The sequence below is a fragment of the Gorilla gorilla genome, chromosome 20 (assembly GCF_029281585.2).
Source record: "Gorilla gorilla gorilla isolate KB3781 chromosome 20, NHGRI_mGorGor1-v2.1_pri, whole genome shotgun sequence".
Taxonomy (NCBI): Eukaryota; Metazoa; Chordata; class Mammalia; order Primates; family Hominidae; genus Gorilla; species Gorilla gorilla.
Genome location: NC_073244.2, coordinates 23,246,224 through 23,264,653, shown reverse-complemented (window position 1 = coordinate 23,264,653; position 18,430 = coordinate 23,246,224). Strand labels below are relative to the sequence as shown.

Genomic DNA, 18,430 nt, shown 5'->3' with positions numbered 1-18,430 from the left:
AAACTCCCGACCTCAGGTGATCCACCCACCTCAGCCTCCCAAAGTGCTGGGATTACAGGCGTGAGCCACCGCGCCAGGCCAGCAAGGTCTTTATGACCCGTATCTTGTGCTGACCTCCTAACTCATCCTGTGACTTAGAATGACCTAACCATCTGGGAATGCAGCCCAGTAGGTCTCAGCCTTATTTTACCCAGCCCCTATTCAAGATGTTGTTGCTCTGGTTCAAATGCCTCTGACATCAGCAACCTATTAGTCATCTTCCTTGAGGGCCAACAGAGTTGTCCCACAGTGTGCCCCTCCCCACAAGGAGTGTGGCTTCTACTTAAATTTGTTTTCTCTCAAATGATCAGCAAAGGCCCTCTTTCATTTGGGGAAGAGGAAACTGTTACCAAAAAGGGGTCTTCATCCAGACCTCAAGAGAGAGTTCTTGGATCTCGTGCAAGAAAGAATTCTGGACAAGTCCATGAAGTGAAAGCAAGTTTAAGAAAGTAAAGGAGGCCAGGTGGCTCACGCCTGTAATCCCAGCACTTTGGGAGACGAAGGCAGACGGATCACTTTTTCTCTACAAAAAACAAACAAACAAACAAAACAAAACAAAAAATTAGCCTGGCGTGGTGGTGCACGTCTGCAGTCCCAGCTACTTGGGAGGCTGAGGCAGGAGAATTGCTTGAGTCCAAGAAGTCAAGGCTGCAGTGAGCCATGGTCGTGTCACTGCTCTCCAGCCTGGGAAACAGAGCAAGATCCTGTCTCAAAAAAAAGAAAAAAGGCTAGGCGCAGTGGCTCATGCCTGTAATTCCAACACTTTGGGAGACCGAGGAAGGCAGATCACCTGAGTTCAGGAGTTCGAGACCAGCCCGGTCAAGATGGTGAGACCCTGTCTCAACTAAAAATACAAAAATTAGCTGGGCATGGTGGTGGACGCCTGTAATCCCAGCTACTCGGGAGGCTGAGGCAGGAGAATCACTTGAACCTGGGAGGCGGAGGTTGCGGTGAGCCGAGATCGCACCATTGCGCTCTAGCCTGGGTGACCAGAGCAAAACTGCATCTCAAAAAATAAAAATAAATTTTAAAAATGAAGAAAAAGAAAGTAAAGGAATAAAAGAATGGCTACTCCACAGGCAGAGCAGTGATATGGGCTGCTCGATTGCATATACTTACAGTTATTTCTTGATTATAGGTTAAACAAGGGATGGATTACTCATGAGTTTTCTGAGAAAAGGGGCGAAGATTTCCCAGAACTTAGGGGTCCCTACCCTTTTAGACCCTATAGGGTAACTTCTGGAAGTTGCCATGGCATTTGTAACTGTCATGGCGCTGGTGGGAGTGTCTCTTAGCATGCTAATGTATTATAATTAGTGTATAATGAGCAGTGAGGGCAACCAGAGGTCACTTTCACGCCATGCTGATAAAACCCTGCATCCTGGCTGGGCACGGTGGCTCACGCCTGTAATCCCAGCCCTTTGGGAGGCCAAGGCGGGCGGATCACCTGAGGTCAGGAGTTCGAGGCCAGCCTGGCCAACATGGTGAAACCCCCGTCTTTACTCAAAAAAAAAAAAAAAAAAAAAATTAACCAGGCATGGTGGCGGGTGCCTGTAATCCCAGCTACTCAGGAGGCTGAGGCAGGAGAATCGCTTGAACCCGGGAGGTGGAGGTTTCAGTGAGCCAAGACCATGCCACTGCACTCCAGCCTGGGTGACAGAGCAAGACTCTGTCTCAAAAATAACAACAACAACAACAACAAAAACCCTGCATGGGCCAGGCGCAGTGGCTCAGGCCTGTAATCCCAGCACTTTGGGAGTCCGAGGCAGGTGGATCACCCGAGGTCAGGAGTTCGAGACCAGCCTGATAAATATGATGAAACTCCGTCTTTACTAAAAATACAAAAATTAGCCAGGTGTGGTAGCATGTGCATATAATACCAGCTACTCAGGAGGCTGAGACAGGGGAATCTCTTGAACCCAGGAGGCAGAGTTTGCAGTGAGCCAAGATCGTGCTATTCATTGCACTCTAGCCTGGGCAACAAGAGCGAAACTCTGTCTCAAACAAAAACAAAAACAAACAAACAAACAATGCCCCCCGACCCCCACCCCGCCCCAGCATCCTGTTTTATCAGCAGGGTCTTTGTGACCTGGGTCTTCTGTCCACCTCCTACCTCACCCTGTGGCTTAGAATGCCTAACCTCCCGGGAATGCAGCCCTGCAGGTCTCAGCCTCATTTTACCCAGCCCCTATTCTAGATGGAGTAAGCTTGTTTCAAACGCCTCTGACAAAACCACAAGCCAATTCCATCTGGGGCATGTGTGTACATGTATGTGTGTGCACACATGTGTATATTTATCATGAGGACAATAGTACAAAGACATCTTTTAATTTTATTTCCATTTATTTATTTTCTGAAACAGGTACTCGCTCTGTCGCCCAGGCTGGAGTGCAATGGTGCAATCACAGCTCACTGCAGCCTTGACCTCCTGAGTAGCCAGGACTACAGGTACGTGCCACCATGCCTGGCTAATTTTTTATTTTTATTTTTTTTACAGACAGGGTCTCACGAAGTTGCCTAGGCTGGATATTCTTATTTTTATCAAACATAAAAAGGTGCTACTGGGCCAGGTGCAGTGGCTCAAACCTGTAATCCCAGCACTTTGGGAGGCAGGCGGATCACTTGAGGCCAGGAGTTTGAGACCAGCCTGGGCAACACAGCAAGACCTCATCTCTAAAAAAATTTTTTTGTTTTTTCAGACAGAGTCTCACTCTGTCACCAGGCTAGAGTGCAGTGGCATGATGTTGGCTCACAGCAACCTCCATCTCCTGGGTTCAACTGATTCTCCTGCCTCAGCCTCCTGAGTAGCTGAGACTACAGGTGCACACCACCATGCCCAGCTAATTTTTTGCATTTTTAGTAGAGACAGGGTTTCACCATGTTGGCCAGGATGGTCTCTATCTCTTGACTTCATGATCTGCCAGCCTGGGCCTCCCAAAGTGCTGGGATTACAGGTGTGAACCACTGCGCCTGGCCAAAAAAAAAATTTTTTAAAGACAGTCTGAGTCTGAGTCTGAGTCTGAGTCTGAGTCTGAGTTTGATGTCAGAGATGAAGCATCAGAGAAATACAATGCTGCTGGCCTTGAAGAAGGAAGCAGCTGTTTTGCAAACTGCCTATGGAGAGGGGCAGCTGAGGTCTCCACTCCTATAGCTTTGAAGGGCTTAATTCTGCCAAGAATCTGAAAGAGCTTGGATGAAGACCCTGAGGCTCTCAATGAGAGCCCAGTCCGGCTGACACCTTGTGAGATCCTGAACAAAGAATCCAGTCATGCCATGCCCAGACCTCCTGACTTGCAGAAATTATAAGATAAGAAGTGGACGTTATTTTAAGCTTCTAACTTTGCAATAATTTACTAAGTAGTGATGGAGAATGGACACACCTATGAAGTACACTTGTCAAAAATGTCTATCCTGGGCCAGGTGCAGTGGCTCATGCCTGTCATCCCAGCACTTTGGGATGCCGAGGCGGGCGGATCACTTGAGGCCAGGAGTTTCAGACCAGCCTGGCCAAAATGGCAAAACCCTGTCTCTACTAAAAATACAAAAATTAGCCTGGTGTGGTGGCGTACACCTGTAATTCCAGCTACTTGGGAGGCTGAGGCAGGAGAACGGCTTGAACCCGGGAGACAGAGGTTGCAGTGAGCCAAGATCGCACCATTGCACTCCAGCCTGGGCAACAAGAGCAAAACCCCGTCTCAAAAAAAAAAAAAAAATTGTCTCTCCTGTGATAAGGAAGTGTCAATGCGAGTTCATCCATTGTAACAAATGCACCGCTCTGCGTTTGTTAGAGTGAGGGATGTTGATGGAGGAGGCTGTGCATGAGGGGGGCATGGGGTAGATGGGCAATCTCTGCATCTTCCACTTAATTTTGCTGTGAACCTAAAACGACTCTAAAAAAAGAAAGCCTATATAAAAAATGTTTAACCTAAATTTAATCAAGCTTTAAGACCAAGGGTAGGCATATATACATAAGTATATATGTGTGTGTGTGTGTATGTATATATGTGCATATACACATACGTATATACATATGTATGTGTGTATATATACATATATACGTATGTGTGTATATACACACATATATGTGTATGTATGTGTATATATATGTGTATATGTGTGTGTATATGTGTATATATATGTGTGTGTATATATACGCACACACACGTGTGTGTGTGTGTGTGTATATATATATATATATATATATATAGACACGTATATATTTGGTAAATATATATATATTTTGGTAAAGGGCCAGATTAGAAATATTTCTGATGGCCAGGCGCCATGTAATCCCAGCACACTGGGGGGATTGCTTGAGCCCAAGAGTTGGAGACCAGCCTGGGCAATATAGTGAGACCCCCTCTCTACAATAAATTTAAAAATTAACCAGGTATGGTTGTACACATCTGTAATTTCAGTTACTTGGGAGGCTGAGGCAGGAGGATCACTTGAGCTCATAAGTTCAAGGCTGCAGTGACCCATGATCATACCACTGCACTCCAGCCTGGGCGACAGAGAGAGACCCTGTCTGAAAAATTAAAAAGATATTAACTAACAATTAGTAATTCTCATAGGTGTGTGTGCTTATGTAGGAATATGACCTTCCTAAGACACTTTTCTGATGTATGTAGGGGTGAGGTGTCTTGATGTCCCCAGGGCCAGGAAGAGGGTGAGGTCAGTTCCTGCAAATGCAGGGTCAGATACCAATTTTATATAGAATGTTGATGTTTTGTTCATCATTCATTTTTAAATTCATTTTGGTTTTTAAAAATATGATAATAGGCCACACACGGTGGCTCATGCCTGTAATCCCAACACTTTGGGAGGCCAAGGGAGCACAGATCACTTGAGGTCGGGAGTTCAGGGCCAGCTTGGCCAACATGGCAAAACCTTGTCTCTACAAAAAATACAAAAATTAGCTGGGCGTGGTGGCCTGTAGTCCCAGCTACTCAGGAGGCTGAGTCAGGAGAATCACTTGAATCCAGGAGTCAGAGGTGCAATGAGCCGAGGTCGCACCATTGCACTCTAGTCTGGCAACAGAGCAAGACCTTGACCAAAAAAAAAAAAAAAAAGATAACAAAATATTATTTGTCTTCCAAAAGAAAAGAAAACAAGAAAAAAAAGAGAGAAAAAACATTATTTGTCATGATTGCTGAGCTTTTTGGCATTCCTTAATTTTTTTTTTTTTTTCTGAGACACGGTCTCACTCTCTTGCCCAGGCTAGAGTGCAGTGGTGTGATCATAGCTAACTACAGCCTTGATCTCCTGGGCTCAAGTGATCCTCCCACCTTGGCCTCCTGAGTAGCTAGGACTGCAGGTGTGCACCACCATGCCCAGCTAATTAAAAAAAAATTTTTTTTTTTTTTTTTGGAGAGACAGGGTCTCAAACTCCTGGGCTCAAGTGATCCTCCTGCCTTGGCCTTTCAAAGTGCTGGGATTACAAGCATTGACCAGCCAACTGTCAAACTTTCTTAGCAACCAAACTCTTTTTCAAATGAATAAACACTGCAAAAACTCCCAATATAAGCAATAATTTGTTGTAGCATTTTATTAGTAAAAAGGTATTTCCAATGTTTAAATTAGGATTTATCTACAAAACAATCAATTCTCACTGAGGCTGTGGAGATCGACACAGGCATTTAAAATCAGAATTTGTAGATGAAATCTTAATTGGTCTCAACATCTACTTTACTTCTGCACTGGGTAAGCCCTTGATTCACAGAGAAGCAGTGGCAAAGAGTAGCTAATTTTTTCAGGGCTCCCTTCACAATTTAATTGGGCTCTTCAGTTAAATCAGTTAAATGAAAATGGCAGAAGAATCCTAAATTATTAGGTTGATGCAAAATTAATTGTGGTTTTTGCCATTACTTTTTTTTTTTTTTTTTTTGGAGACAGAGTCTCTGTCACTCATGCTGGAGTGCAGTGGTGCGATCTCGGCTCACTGCAACCTCCGCCTCCCGGGTTCAAGCCGTTCTCCTGCCTCAGCCTCCCAAGTAGCTGGAATTACAGGTCACCACACCAGGCTAATTTTTGTATTTTTAGTAGAGACAGGGTTTCACCATGTTGACCAGGCTGCTGTTGAACACCTGGCCTCAAGTGATCCACCCACCTCAGCCTCCCAAAGTGCTGGGATTACAGGCGTGAGCCACCGAGGCTTTTGCCATTATTATTATTATTATGAGATGGAATCTTGCTCTGTCACCCAGGCTGGAGTGCAGTGGCACCATCTCAGCTCACTGCAACCTCCACCTCCCGGGTTCAAGTGATTCTCCTGACTCAGCCTCCTGAGTAACTGAGATTACAGGCGCTCACCACCATGCCTGGCTAATTTTTGTATTTTTAGTAGAGAAGGGTTTCACCATGTTGTCCAGGCTGGTCTCAAACTCCTGACCTCAGGTGATCTGCCTGCCTTGGCCTTCCAAAGAGCTGGGACCACAGGTGTGAGCCACCATGCCCAGCTAGTTTTTGCCGTTATTTTAAATATTTTTAATGGCAAAAACCACAGTTACTTTTTGCACCAACCTTAGTAATCTTCAGCACCTTAAAAGCTGCTGCCCAATACATCCAAGCATACATCTTAAAATTACAGTTTAAAATATTTTTAAATGAAATTTGACACTAACATTTGCAGAACTACCAAAACCTGCCTTGGAAAACTGGTTTGGAAAATGGATGAATAAGACAGCAGTAGGGTCTTGTTCAGCTCAAAAGCCTCTGTTTCTAAGGTTGCTTTTATTGAGACTGTATCATGAATTCCACGGAGGGGAGAAGGGATAGCCACCTTGAAGATTTAGACTCTCCTAGCATTAAAGTAAAAGCCTGAGAAGACTGAGAAGGGCTTTTAGAAGGCTGTGGGCAAAGAAGAAAGATCCACTTAAGTGGAATGAAAACAGTTTGACTGTTGAACTTGCACAAGGCAGACGGTTCAAAAGCAAAGCAGGGAGAGATCAGCAGCTCTTTCTACTTCCAAGAGCCTCCAGTTTTTAAGATTAACAACCCACATCTTTATCCCAAAAGTTTGGGAGCCAAGGAATAGAGAGGGATGAACTATAACATGTTGATTGTTTTACTGCCAGCGTGAGTCCTGAAGTCAGCTCATTAACCAAAGACGCACATGCCAAATGCACTATAGATATAAATTCAACCAATCGCCAACTTTAAAAGTCAGAACACTTTTGCATAAAAGTCTGGATTTCTGGCTGTGCTTATTACAACTGGAAGCACTGACAGCAGTGGGCTGGTTTGGCCATGGTGATTCTGGGCTACAGTCAGGCTGCTCATACCCACCCTAGACACAATCTCTGCCTTCCACATGTCCAGTCTCCATCTCTCCCTGCTGCTCACCTAGGTGCATGGAAGTATCTAGATTAGTCACTAGCTCCTGTGAGCATTTGAGTGTGGTGCCTGTGGCAGAGATGGTTGTGCTCTGCAGACTGAAATGGGAGTGAGGTCTAACAGGAATGGGACAGAAGGCTCACTCTCAGAGCTCTTGCACCTTGGACTTGTGACCTGAATCAAATCATAACTACTTCCGCAAGGCTCAGTTTCCTCATCTGTAAAATAGATACAGAAACTCCTGCCCTCCCTAAAGTATGAGTTGTGATGAGGATCAGATAACAGCATCTACAGCTTTATAAACTGTGAAGTTCTGTGGTCCACATCAGTGATTTGCTGTATCTCACATTCATCCGTTCCCCCTTCATCTGGTACCAGAAATCCAGTTTGCATCTCAGGAATAATCTCTTCTATTCTCAGTCCCAGTGGTGGACATTGGATCAGTCTAGCCGATTAGAGCTCTGCATTCTCCCAGATATAATAATTGGTTTAGGGCTAGGCGTATGGGCCAATTGGGACCAGTAGAGTTGAGGCTAGGACTGTTGGGAAAGAGAAGCTCTCTTTTCTATTGAAATTGGAGACAGCAGCATATTGGCCACCATGTTGCTAACCTGGGGGTGGCAAGTCTGAGAATGAAAATGAAAAAGAGGAAAGAATAATGGAAAGATGAGAAGAGACAAGGTCTGAAGCCATAATCTGAAGCCATGGGCCCAGATATACACCAGCAAACATATTCTTTTTGCTTTAACTAGATTAAATGGGGCTAACTCATTGGAGCCCCATACCCCCACAGGGTTTTTTTTTTTTTACACTATCAGACAGACTTGTGAGCATTTGTTTGATTTGGTTTCATTTCCCTGGGCACTTTCTGACTCCAAGTCCTGGGGAGTTCCTGCAGCTGCAACTAGCTCCTCTCTCTGCCTGGATTTGACCATCCACACTGCCTTCTTGAAGTTCTTAAGAGGGTCCTGCGGTGAGGCTTTTGCTGAAAGGCACTGGAAACGTTCTCGGATCAGATAACCATGCCTGGTGGGGGCAATGAAGCCACTGGTGGTTGGGATGATTCTGTTTACCACAGCATGGACAAACTGGACCGTCAGCAGGGTGCCTGTAAGGGTGAAGAGAAGGACACAAATGAGAAAAATGGGGTGTAGAGGTCCAATCCTACACATTCCAGAGTTGGCTGCATGGAATAAAATTCCTGCTATGCCCTCTACTAATTTTGGCATGACATTTATTATGCCAAAGAGTCCCTCTTCCTTTATCTGCACAATGGGAATGATAACAGAAACTACACCTGCTCAGGGCGACTTTTAAGACTGAAAGGCATCATGCAGGTCATGTGCTTAGTGTAGGCTTTTGGCCCAGAGTGAGCTCAGTAAATATTATTGTTGAAGGAGGAGAAGGAAGAGAGGTTGTGAACTGGCCCAGGATGGGCTTTTAAGGCCACAATCCTCAACCTTCATCTTCTGCGCCATCTGTAACTTTATACCAGTTATATATATCTTTGCTACAGCACATTATACTACAATGTATAATAGTGTTATAGTTTACTATGTATCAGATTACAGTGTATTCAACTACAATGTAGTAGGCTCCACCTGATATTTATTCAGCCATTTACTCGTTTTGTGACCTTGGGCAAGTCTCCTAACCTCTCTGATCCTCAGCTTCTTCATTGTCAAACAAGGATAGCAATGATACTTATCTTCTACCAGTGTCATAAGGGTTCAAAGAGATAATACACAATGAGCGCCTTTTCTATAGGAGACAGTGTAAGAACGTGACAAAGGCGTACTGAAATCAGGAAGGTCAGCCTCAAACCTAAGCCTACTAGTTACTCACTGTGTGACCTTAGGCAAGTCTGCCAGCCTCTCAGAGCCTCAGTTTTTGCTCTGTAAATGGGAGTGAGTGTTGAGAGAGTTAAATGACTTAAGGACAGTACCCAGTGTACAATAAATGTTAACTCATTTTTTTTGACAGGGTCTCACTGTGTTGCCCAGGCTGGAGTGCAGTGGTGCTATCATGGCTCACTGCAGCCTCAATCTCCCACACCTCGACCTCCCATGATCACTTTATCCTCCTGAGTAGCTGGGACTACAAGCATGTACCACCATGCCTGGATAATTTTTAATTTTTTTTTTTTTGTAGAGACAGAGTCTCGCTATGTTGTCCAGACTAGTCTTGAACTCCTGGCCTCAAGCAATCCTCCTACATCGGCCTCCCAAAGTGCTGGGATTGCAGGCTTGAGCCACTGCACCCAGCCAATGTTAACTCTTGCTAAGACCTTAGCATAATACTGAACAGACCAAGAGACATGGTGTTTTCAAAGTGGTTGGTCTTAAAACAGGCTGCTTCTGGCCAGGCATGGTGGCTCACATCTCTAATCCCAGCACTTTGGGAGGCCGAGGTGGGTGGATCACCCAAGGTCAGGCGTTCAAGACCAGCCTGGCCAACATGGTGAAACCCTACCTCTACTCAAAATACAAAAATTAGCTGAGTGTGGTGGTGGGCGCCTGTAATCCCAGCTACTCGGGAGGCTGAGGCAGGAGAATCACTTGAACCTGGGAGGCAGAGACTGCAGTGAGCTGAGATTGCACCACTGCACTCCAGCCTGGGTGACAGAGCTAGACTCCATCTCAAAAACAAAAAATGAAAAACAAAAACAGGCTGCTTCTAACATCTATAAGGCCTGGGGGCAAAGAATGAAATAAGACCCGCATCCAAGAAGACACCATATATAAACATTGCAATTCTAGGGAATAAACTATTAAATAGAATATGCTGTGTCCTCTTATATTGATGAAGGAACCTTCACAAACACCTGGAAGGCTGGGAACAGATTGAGAATTCTTGGGCTCCTCAGGGTTCTATGCTGGAATGTAGTGATGTAACCAGCCCCCCACTGCTAGTGACTTGACCCTCTTCTCTTCTCACTCTTCTCAGCTCCATCTCACAACCAGCTCAGACACCCAAACTCCATCCATACCACCCCATGGCTACTCCTGAGCCCAGAAGTGCACACACCAGAAGCACAGTCTATCCTCGGAAGGATGGCTGTATGCAGGAAGCCTGTGCATGCCCTAATGAAAACTCAAGGGAGGGAGTTCTCAAACTCCAGAGCATGGGTCTAGAAGAGGGATTGTGGGCCCTTTGCCTTTGCCTGCAGACACCTTCCTAAAAGCTAAGGGATGCAGCTAGAGGTGGCCAGAGCAGGGCCTCTAATGCCCAGGACCCAGGTCAGAGCCTTTTCTCTCCAGATCGAAGCTCAATCCTGCCCTATAAGCAAAATGACTCACCATCCAGCACACTCCAAACAAGTATAGAACGATCCTTTAAGCCCACGTACACGTACTTGTCATCCTTGGAGAAGCAAGCACATTGGACCCCTCTGCAGTAAGAACTCTGTTGAAAACAGACAATATGATCTCTCTTTTTCTTGGGTTTTTTGTTTGTTTGTTTCTTTGTTTGTTTTTGAGATGGAGTTTCACTCTTGTTGCCCAGGCTGGAGTGCAATGGTGTGATCTCAGCTCACTGCAACCTCCGCCTCCCAGGTTCAAGTGATTCTCCTGCCTCAGCCTCCCAAGTAGCTAGGATTACAAGCATGAGCCACCATGCCTGGCTAATTTTTGTATTTTGAGTAGAGATGGGGTTTCACCATGTTGGCCAGGCTGGTCTCCAACTCCTCACCTCAGGTGATCCACTAGCCTTGGTCTCGCAAAGTGCTGGGATTACAGGTGTGAGCCAACGTGCCCGACCCAGACAATATGATCTTGATTCCAAACTGAAAGACACCCAGGAAACAAGCCCCAAGGAACCAGGCCTTTTTTTTGTTTTTTTTTTTTTAACAGGTCTGACCCAGGCTGGAGTGCAGTGATGCCATCTCGGCTTGACTGCAACCTCTACCTCCTGGGTTCAAGCTATCCTCCTGCCTCAACCTCTCAAGTAGCAGGGATTACAAGTGTGTGCCACCACACCCGGCTAATTTTTGTATTTTTAGTAGAGACAGGGTTTCACCATGTTGCCCAGGCTGGTGTTGAACTGACCTCAAGTGATCTGCCTGCCTCGGCTTCCCGAAGTGCTGAGATTACAGGCATGAGCCACTATGCCTGTTTTTTGTTTTTGTTTTTGATGGAATCTCGCTCTGTTCCTGAGGCTGAGGTGCAGTAGCCTGATCTCGGCTCACTGCAACCTCCTTCTCCTGGGTTTAAGCGATTCCTCTGCCTCAGCCTTCCAGGTAGCTGGGACTACAGGCTCCTGCCACCATGCCCAACTAATTTTTGTATTTTTAGTAGAGATGGGGTTTCATCATGTTGGCCAGGCTGGTCCCAAACTCCTGACCTCAGAACCAGGCTTTGAAGCACCCCACAGGGGGATGGATCCAATGAAAACCTGGAGGGATGAGCAGCACAGATACTACCCCAACCCAGGCACACCTCCATAGAGATTGGATAGAAAGGTTTAGATACATTTTGCATTGAAAAGATCAATTGTAGGACTCAATTTCTTTTTTCTTTTCTTTTCTTTTTTCTTTCTTTTTCTTTTTTTTTTTTTTTTTCTGAGACAGAGTCTCGCTCTTGTTGCCCTGGCTGAAGTGCAATATCACGATCTTGGCTCACTGCAACCTCCAGCTCCTGGGTTCAAGCGATTCTCTTGCCTCAACCTCCCAAGTAGCTGGGATTACAGGCATGCACCACCATGCCCGGCTAATTTTTGTATTTTTATGAGAGATGAGGTTTCACCATGTTGGTCAGGCTGGTCTCGAACTCCTGACCTCAAGTGATCCACCTGCCTCAGCCTCCCAAAGTGCTGGGATTACAGGCATGAGCCACTGTGCCTGGCCATAGGATTCAATTTCTTTTTTCGATGGGGATTCCATTTCTTAAATTACTTTGGTTATACGGATGTTAGCTATGATTGTATTTAATTAAAAGCTATGTGCTAATCTCACATGGAATCCTGGATTGGATTCTAGAATGGAAAAAAGGAATGAATTGAAAAGCTGGTAAGATTCCAATAAAGGCTGGACGTGATATCTCACACCTGTAATCCCAGCACTTTGGGAAGCCAAGGTGGGTGGGTGAAACCCTGTCTCTACAAAAAATTAAAAAATTAGCCAGGTGCAGTGGCACATGCCTGTAGTCCCAGCTACTTAGGAGGCTGAGGTGGAAGAATCACCTGAACCCAGGAGGCGGAGGCTACAGTGAACTATGATTGCACCACTGCACTACAGCCTGGCTCACAGAGTAAGACCCTGCCTCAAAACTAAATAAATAAATAAATAACAAAAAATAAAAAATTCCCATAAGGTCGACAGTTTAATTAATAGTACTGTTCACATGTTAATTTCTTCATTTTTGTTTATTAGTTAGTTTTGCTCGAGAGACAGAATCTTGTATTGTCATCCAGGGTGGAGTGCAGTGGCAAGATCACAGCTCACTACAGCCTCGAACTCCAGGGCTCAATCGATCCTCCTGCCTCAGCCTCCTAACTAGCTGGGACTACAGGCACACACCTCCACACCTGGCTAATTTTTTTTTCTAGAGACGGGATCTTGCTGTGTTGCTGAGGCTGGTCTTGAAATCCTGAGCTCAAGCAATCCCCCTGCCTCGGCCTCCCAAAGTGCTGGGATTACAGGCGAGAGTTGCTGTGCCTAATCTAGACTTACAAGGCCTTCTTTTTCTTTTCTTTTTTTTTTTTTTGATATGGAGTCTCACTCTGTCGCCCAGGCTGGAGTGCAGTGGCGTGTTCTCGGCTCACCGCAGCCTCTGCCTTCCAGGTTCCAGTGATTCTCCTGCCTCGGCCTCCCGGGTAGCCGGGATTACAGGCACATGCCACCATGCAGGGCTAATTTTTGTATTTTTAGTAGAGACAGGGTTTCACCATGTTGGCTAGGCTGGTCTCGAACCCCTAACCTCAGGTGATCCACCCGCCTCAGCCTCCCAAAGTGCTGGGATTACAGGTGTGAGCCATGGTGCCCAGCCTTATATGGCTTTCTTAAGCAGCAGCCCTTGCCATTTATTGAGCATCAAGGAAATGCCAGGAGTTCTCCTAGGAACAAGGGAAACTTCAGTGAGCAAAACACACACACAAAAAATCCTTTTGCCCAGACAGAGCTCACTGTGTCTTCCCAACTAGAAAGTGGCTCCAAGACATGGGATAGTGTCTTCCTGTGACCAGGCAGATAGAAAGGGGTGATAGAAAAGCAACCCTTGTGATAGAAAGGGGTCCTGGCAGAGGTTTTTCAATAAGTATCAGTTGGATAAAGAAATAGCACGGAGCAGCCAGGCACGGTGGCTCACGACTGTAATCCCCGCACTTTGTGAGGCCGAGGTGGGCGGATCACGAGGTCAGGAGATTGAGACCATCCTGGCTAACACGGTGAAACCCCATCTCTACCAAAAAAATACAAAAAAATTAGCCAGGCGTGGTGGCGGGCACCTGTAGTCCCAGCTACTTGGGAGGCTGAGGCAGGAGAATGGCATAAACCCGGGAGGCAGAGCTTGTAGTAAGCCGAGATCGCACCACTGCACTCCAGCCTGGGCAACAGAGCGAGACTCCATCTCAAAAAAAAAAAAAAGAAAAACAAAAAGAAAAAAAAAAGAAATAGCACAGAGCCAGGATTAGGGTGAAGAGAGTGAAGCAGCACTAAGCCAGTGCAGGATTTGATCCAGTTTTTACCCATAATGTTGAGATTTTGTTCTTCATGGAATTTTAGTATTCATTTTAGATTTTTAAAAATATTGCATTAAAATATTACTTCTTGGCCAGGTGCAGTGGCTCAAACCTGTAATCCCAGCACTTTGGGAGGCCAAGGCGGGTCACTTGAGGCCAGAAGTTCAGCCTGGACAACATGGCAAAACCCCTTCTCTACTAAAAACACAAAAATTAGCTGGGCATGGTGGTGCTTATCTGTAATCCCAGCTACTTGGGAGGCCGAGGCAGGAGAGTTGCTTGAACCCGGGAGGCTGCAGTGAGCTGAGATGGCACCACTGCATTCCAGCCTGGGTGACAGAGCAAGACTCCATCTCAAAAAAAAAAAAATTATTTATCTTCATTGCTGAGTTTTTGTTTTTTGTTTTCTTGAGATAGGCCTTGCTCTATCACCCGGGCTAGAGAGCAGCGGCATCCGGGCTCAATCAATCCTTCCGCCTCAGCCCTCGAAGTAGCTGGATCACAGGTGCACATCACCATGCCCAGCTAATTTTTGCATTTGTTTGTAGAGATAAGGTCTCCCTATGTTGCCCAGGCTGGTCTCCAGCTCCTGGCCTCAAGTAATCCTCCTTCCTGGGCCTCCCAAAGTGCCGGGTGAGCCACTGCACCTGGCCTACCATTGCTGAGCTTTTTGGTACTCCTTTGAACTTTGTAGCCAGGTCCGGTGGGTCATGCCTGAAATCCCAGTGCTTTGGGAGGCTGAGGCGCGAGGATCACTGGAGCCCAGGAGATTGAGGCTGCAATGAGCTATGATTGTGGCACTGTACTACAGCCTCGTGACAGTGGGGTCCCTGTCTCTTTAAAAAAACAATGAAAACAAAAAAAAAACTTTGCTTCTGAGACAAATGCCTCACTTTTCTTTTCTTTTCTTTTTTTTTTTTTTAAACGGAGTGTCTGTAGTCAGGCTGGAGTGCGGTGGCGTGATCTTGGCTCACTGCAACCTCTGCCTCCCAATTTCAAGCGATTCTCCTGCCTCAGCACCCCAAGTAGCCGGGATTACAAGCACGCAACACGACGCCTGGCTAATTTTTGTATTTTTAGTAGAGACGGGGTTTCACCATGTTGGCCAGGCTGGTCTCGACCTCCCGATCTCAGGTGATCCACCTGCCTCAGCCTCCAAAAGTACTGGGATTACAGGCGTGAGCCACTGTGCCTGACCAAGTGCCTCATTTTCATCACCCCAGTCCCATCCTGGTCGATGGCCCACGGTATGAGCTTAGTAAATGATGGCTATCTATCGGTTTTCCAATGCCTGGGTCTAGCATGAACATGGGGAGGCGGGCCACGCACCGTGTAGCTCATCTCGAATTTCCACTTGCGTGCCTGCAGGTCCCAGAGACACAGCAGGGCATCCTCAGACCCGCTGACCACCAGCTGCTCCTTGTGGCTGACCTCCACACAGGCAACTCGGCTCCTGTGGGCCTCCAAGGGAAATGCTTTGGAATTTGCACACTCGTAAAGAAAGAGGTCCCCATTGGTCATGCTGTAGACCACGCGGTAGTCCGTCAGAATGGCTACGCTGCAGAGGGTCTCGGGCAGCTGAGTATAAAAGGTGTACCTTGGCCCATCGATGACCGGGCAGGGGTCCCCGGGGGTGATGTCCAGCACCAGGACGATGTTGTCATAGGCGATGGCCAGGCGGTCCTCGCACTTGCTCAGGGACATGCAGTTGATTGCTTTCCGGGCCTCAGGAGGGGGAATGCATATCACGTCCTGCCTGGAATTCAGGGGGAACACAAGGACGACCCCCGACACGAGGCCCGTAAATAGGAGCTTGCGCTGCTCAGCAACCTCCAGACACCTGACCTCACTGGAGGTGTCCAGGGAATCTTGTTCCTCGCCTGCCAGGGAAGAAAAATGAGAATGACTTACACTGAGAGTGAATCACAGCAACCCTGCTTCCCTGGTGGTTTTTTTTTTGTTTGTTTCGTTTTGTTTTTGAGATGGAGTCTCACTCTGTTGCCCAGGCTGTAGTGCAATAGCACGATCTCGGGTCACTGTAACCTCCGCCTCCTGGATTCAAGCAATCCTCCTGCCGCAGCCTCCCGAGTAGCTGGGATTACAAGTGTGTGCCACCACGCCCAGCTAATTTTGTATTTTTAGTAAAGGTGGGGTTTCTCCATGTTGGCCAGGCTGGTCTCGAACTCCCAACCTCAGGTGATCCACCCACCTTGGCCTCCCAAAGTGCTGGGATTACAGGCGTGAGCCACCACACCTGGCCTGGTGTTCATATTTCTTTCTTTCTTTTTTTTTTTTTTGAGACAGTATTCTGGAGTGCAGTGGTGAGACTGAAGCTCACTGCAGCCTCCAACTGCTGGACTCAAGCAATTCTCCTGCCTCAGCCTCCTGAGTAGCTGGGACTACAGGCGCCTGCCACTGTGCCCTACTAATTTTTTTATTTTTTGTTTTTTTTAGATGGAGTCTGGCTTTGTTGTCCAGGCTGGAGCGCAGTGGCACAATCTCGGCTCACTGTAATCTCTGCCTCCCAGATTCCAGCAATTCTCCCACCTCAGCCTCCCGGGTAGCTGGGACTAGAGGTGCACGCCACCACGCCCAGCTAATTTTTTTGTATTTTTAGTAGAGACGGGGTTTCGCTATATTGGCCAGGCTGGTCTTGAACTCCTGACCTCAAGTGATCCGCCCGCCTCGGCCTCCCAAAGTGCTGGGATTACAGGCATGAGCCATCGCGCCCAGCCTATTTATGTATTTATTTATTAAGAGACGGAGTCTCGTTCTGTTGCCCGGGCTGGAGTGCAGTGGCGCGAACATGGCTCACTGCAGCCTCAACCTCCCAGGCTCTAGTGATTTTCCCACCTCAGCCCCCCAAGTAACTGGGACTACAGGCTCGGGCCACCACGCCCAGCTAATTTTTGTAGAGACGGGATTTCACCATGTTGCCCAGGCTATTATTAAACTCCAGGGCTCAAACGATCCTCCCACCTTTGCCTCCCAAAGTACTGGGATTACAGGCATGAGCCACCATGAATTGTCCCATCTTGAAGCAAGGGGGCCAGACTTTTTTATTCCCACATCAGGCAGTCATTGACTGGGGCCATTTCAGGGGCGGTGGCCACATCCCCCTGCCATTTCCAGTTGAGAGGCTTCTTTCATCAGTGGGCAATTCCCAGGAGTAAAATGAAGGTGGGGGCACTGCTGGGTCTGCGAGAATTGGACAGTGAGGGATTTCTGAGTTTCTCACCAACAGTACTTGGCACAGTCCTGCTGGGAGAATAGAGGTATAGAAACTCCTGTTAATGGCGGGGCGTGGTGACTCACGTCTGTAATCCAAGCACTTTGGGAGGCCGAGGTGGATGGATCACCTGAGGTCAGGAGTTTGAGACCAGCCTGGCCAACATGGCAAAACCCTGTCTCTACCAAAAATACAAAAATTAACCAGGCGTGGTGGCAGGCACCTGTAATCCCAGCTACTTGGAAGGGAGGCTGACGCAGGAGAATTGCTTGAACCCAGGAGGTGGAGGTTGCAGTGTGTCAAGATTACGCCACTGCACTCCAGCCTGGGCAACAGATGGAGACTCCCTCTCAAAAAAAAAAAAAAGAAAAAGGAAAAAGAAACTCCTTGTTAATGATGAAATAATAGGAGGAAGGAATCCTGATTTTCAAGCTGATTCTCAACTTCATTCAGTCGTTAATTTGGCAAACATTTTTAGAGTAACAGCCCACTAGGCAAAGCTCTGGGGGTTGGCAGGGAGCAAGTCAAGTGAGGTTACAATTCTCAAGGTGCTTGTTTGCTGGTTGCAGGGTGAACCAGGGCCCAAGGAAATGGAGAGATGCCAGGTGCAGTGGCTCATGCCTGTAATCCCATCTATTCAGGAGGCTGAAGTGAGAGGATGGCTTGAGACCAGGAGTTCAAGACCAGTCTGGGCAAAAGAGTGAGACCCCTGCCTCTGCAAAAACATTAAAAAATTAACCAGGTGTGGTGGTGTGCGCCTCTAATCCCAGCACTTTGGGAGGCTGAGGCAGGCAGATTGCTTGAGCCCAGGAGGTCAAGACCACCCTGGGCAACATAGAGAGACCCTATCTCTACAAAACACACAAAATTTGGCTGGGCGCAGTGGTGCACGCCTATAATCCTAGCACTTTGGGAGGCCGAGGCAGGTGGATCACTTGAGGTCAGGAGTTCGAGACTAGCCTGGCCAACACGGTGTGAAACCCCATCTCTAATAAAAATACAAAAATAAGCCAGGCATTGTGTTGCGCACCTGTAATCTCAGCTACTCGGGAGGCTGAGGCAGGAGAATTGCTTGAACCCGGGAGGCGGAGGTTGCAGTGAACTGAGATCACGCCACTGCACTCCAGCCTGGGTGACAGAGCAAGACTCCAT

General features: G+C 47.1%; 1 protein-coding gene across 13 annotated transcripts in view; it reads right to left on the bottom strand.

The window, feature by feature from the left end:
• Positions 1-5,562: 5,562 nt before the first annotated feature.
• NWD1 (NACHT and WD repeat domain containing 1) overlaps positions 5,563-18,430 on the bottom strand; it is a 97,929-nt gene continuing 85,061 nt past the window's right edge. For 7 of the 13 annotated variants that reach the window (XM_055372063.2, XM_055372065.2, XM_055372064.2 and 4 more), the window contains 3 exons: positions 15,379-15,929; positions 10,674-10,779; positions 5,563-8,482 (listed from right to left, as the gene is read on the bottom strand). In XM_055372063.2, the coding sequence (XP_055228038.1) occupies positions 8,181-8,482; positions 10,674-10,779; positions 15,379-15,929 (959 nt within the window). In that variant the 3' untranslated portion in view covers positions 5,563-8,180. The remainder of the gene's footprint in view (positions 8,483-10,673; positions 10,780-15,378; positions 15,930-18,430) is intronic. The other 6 variants (XM_063701086.1, XM_063701085.1, XM_055372067.2 and 3 more) reach the window with 5 other exon arrangements.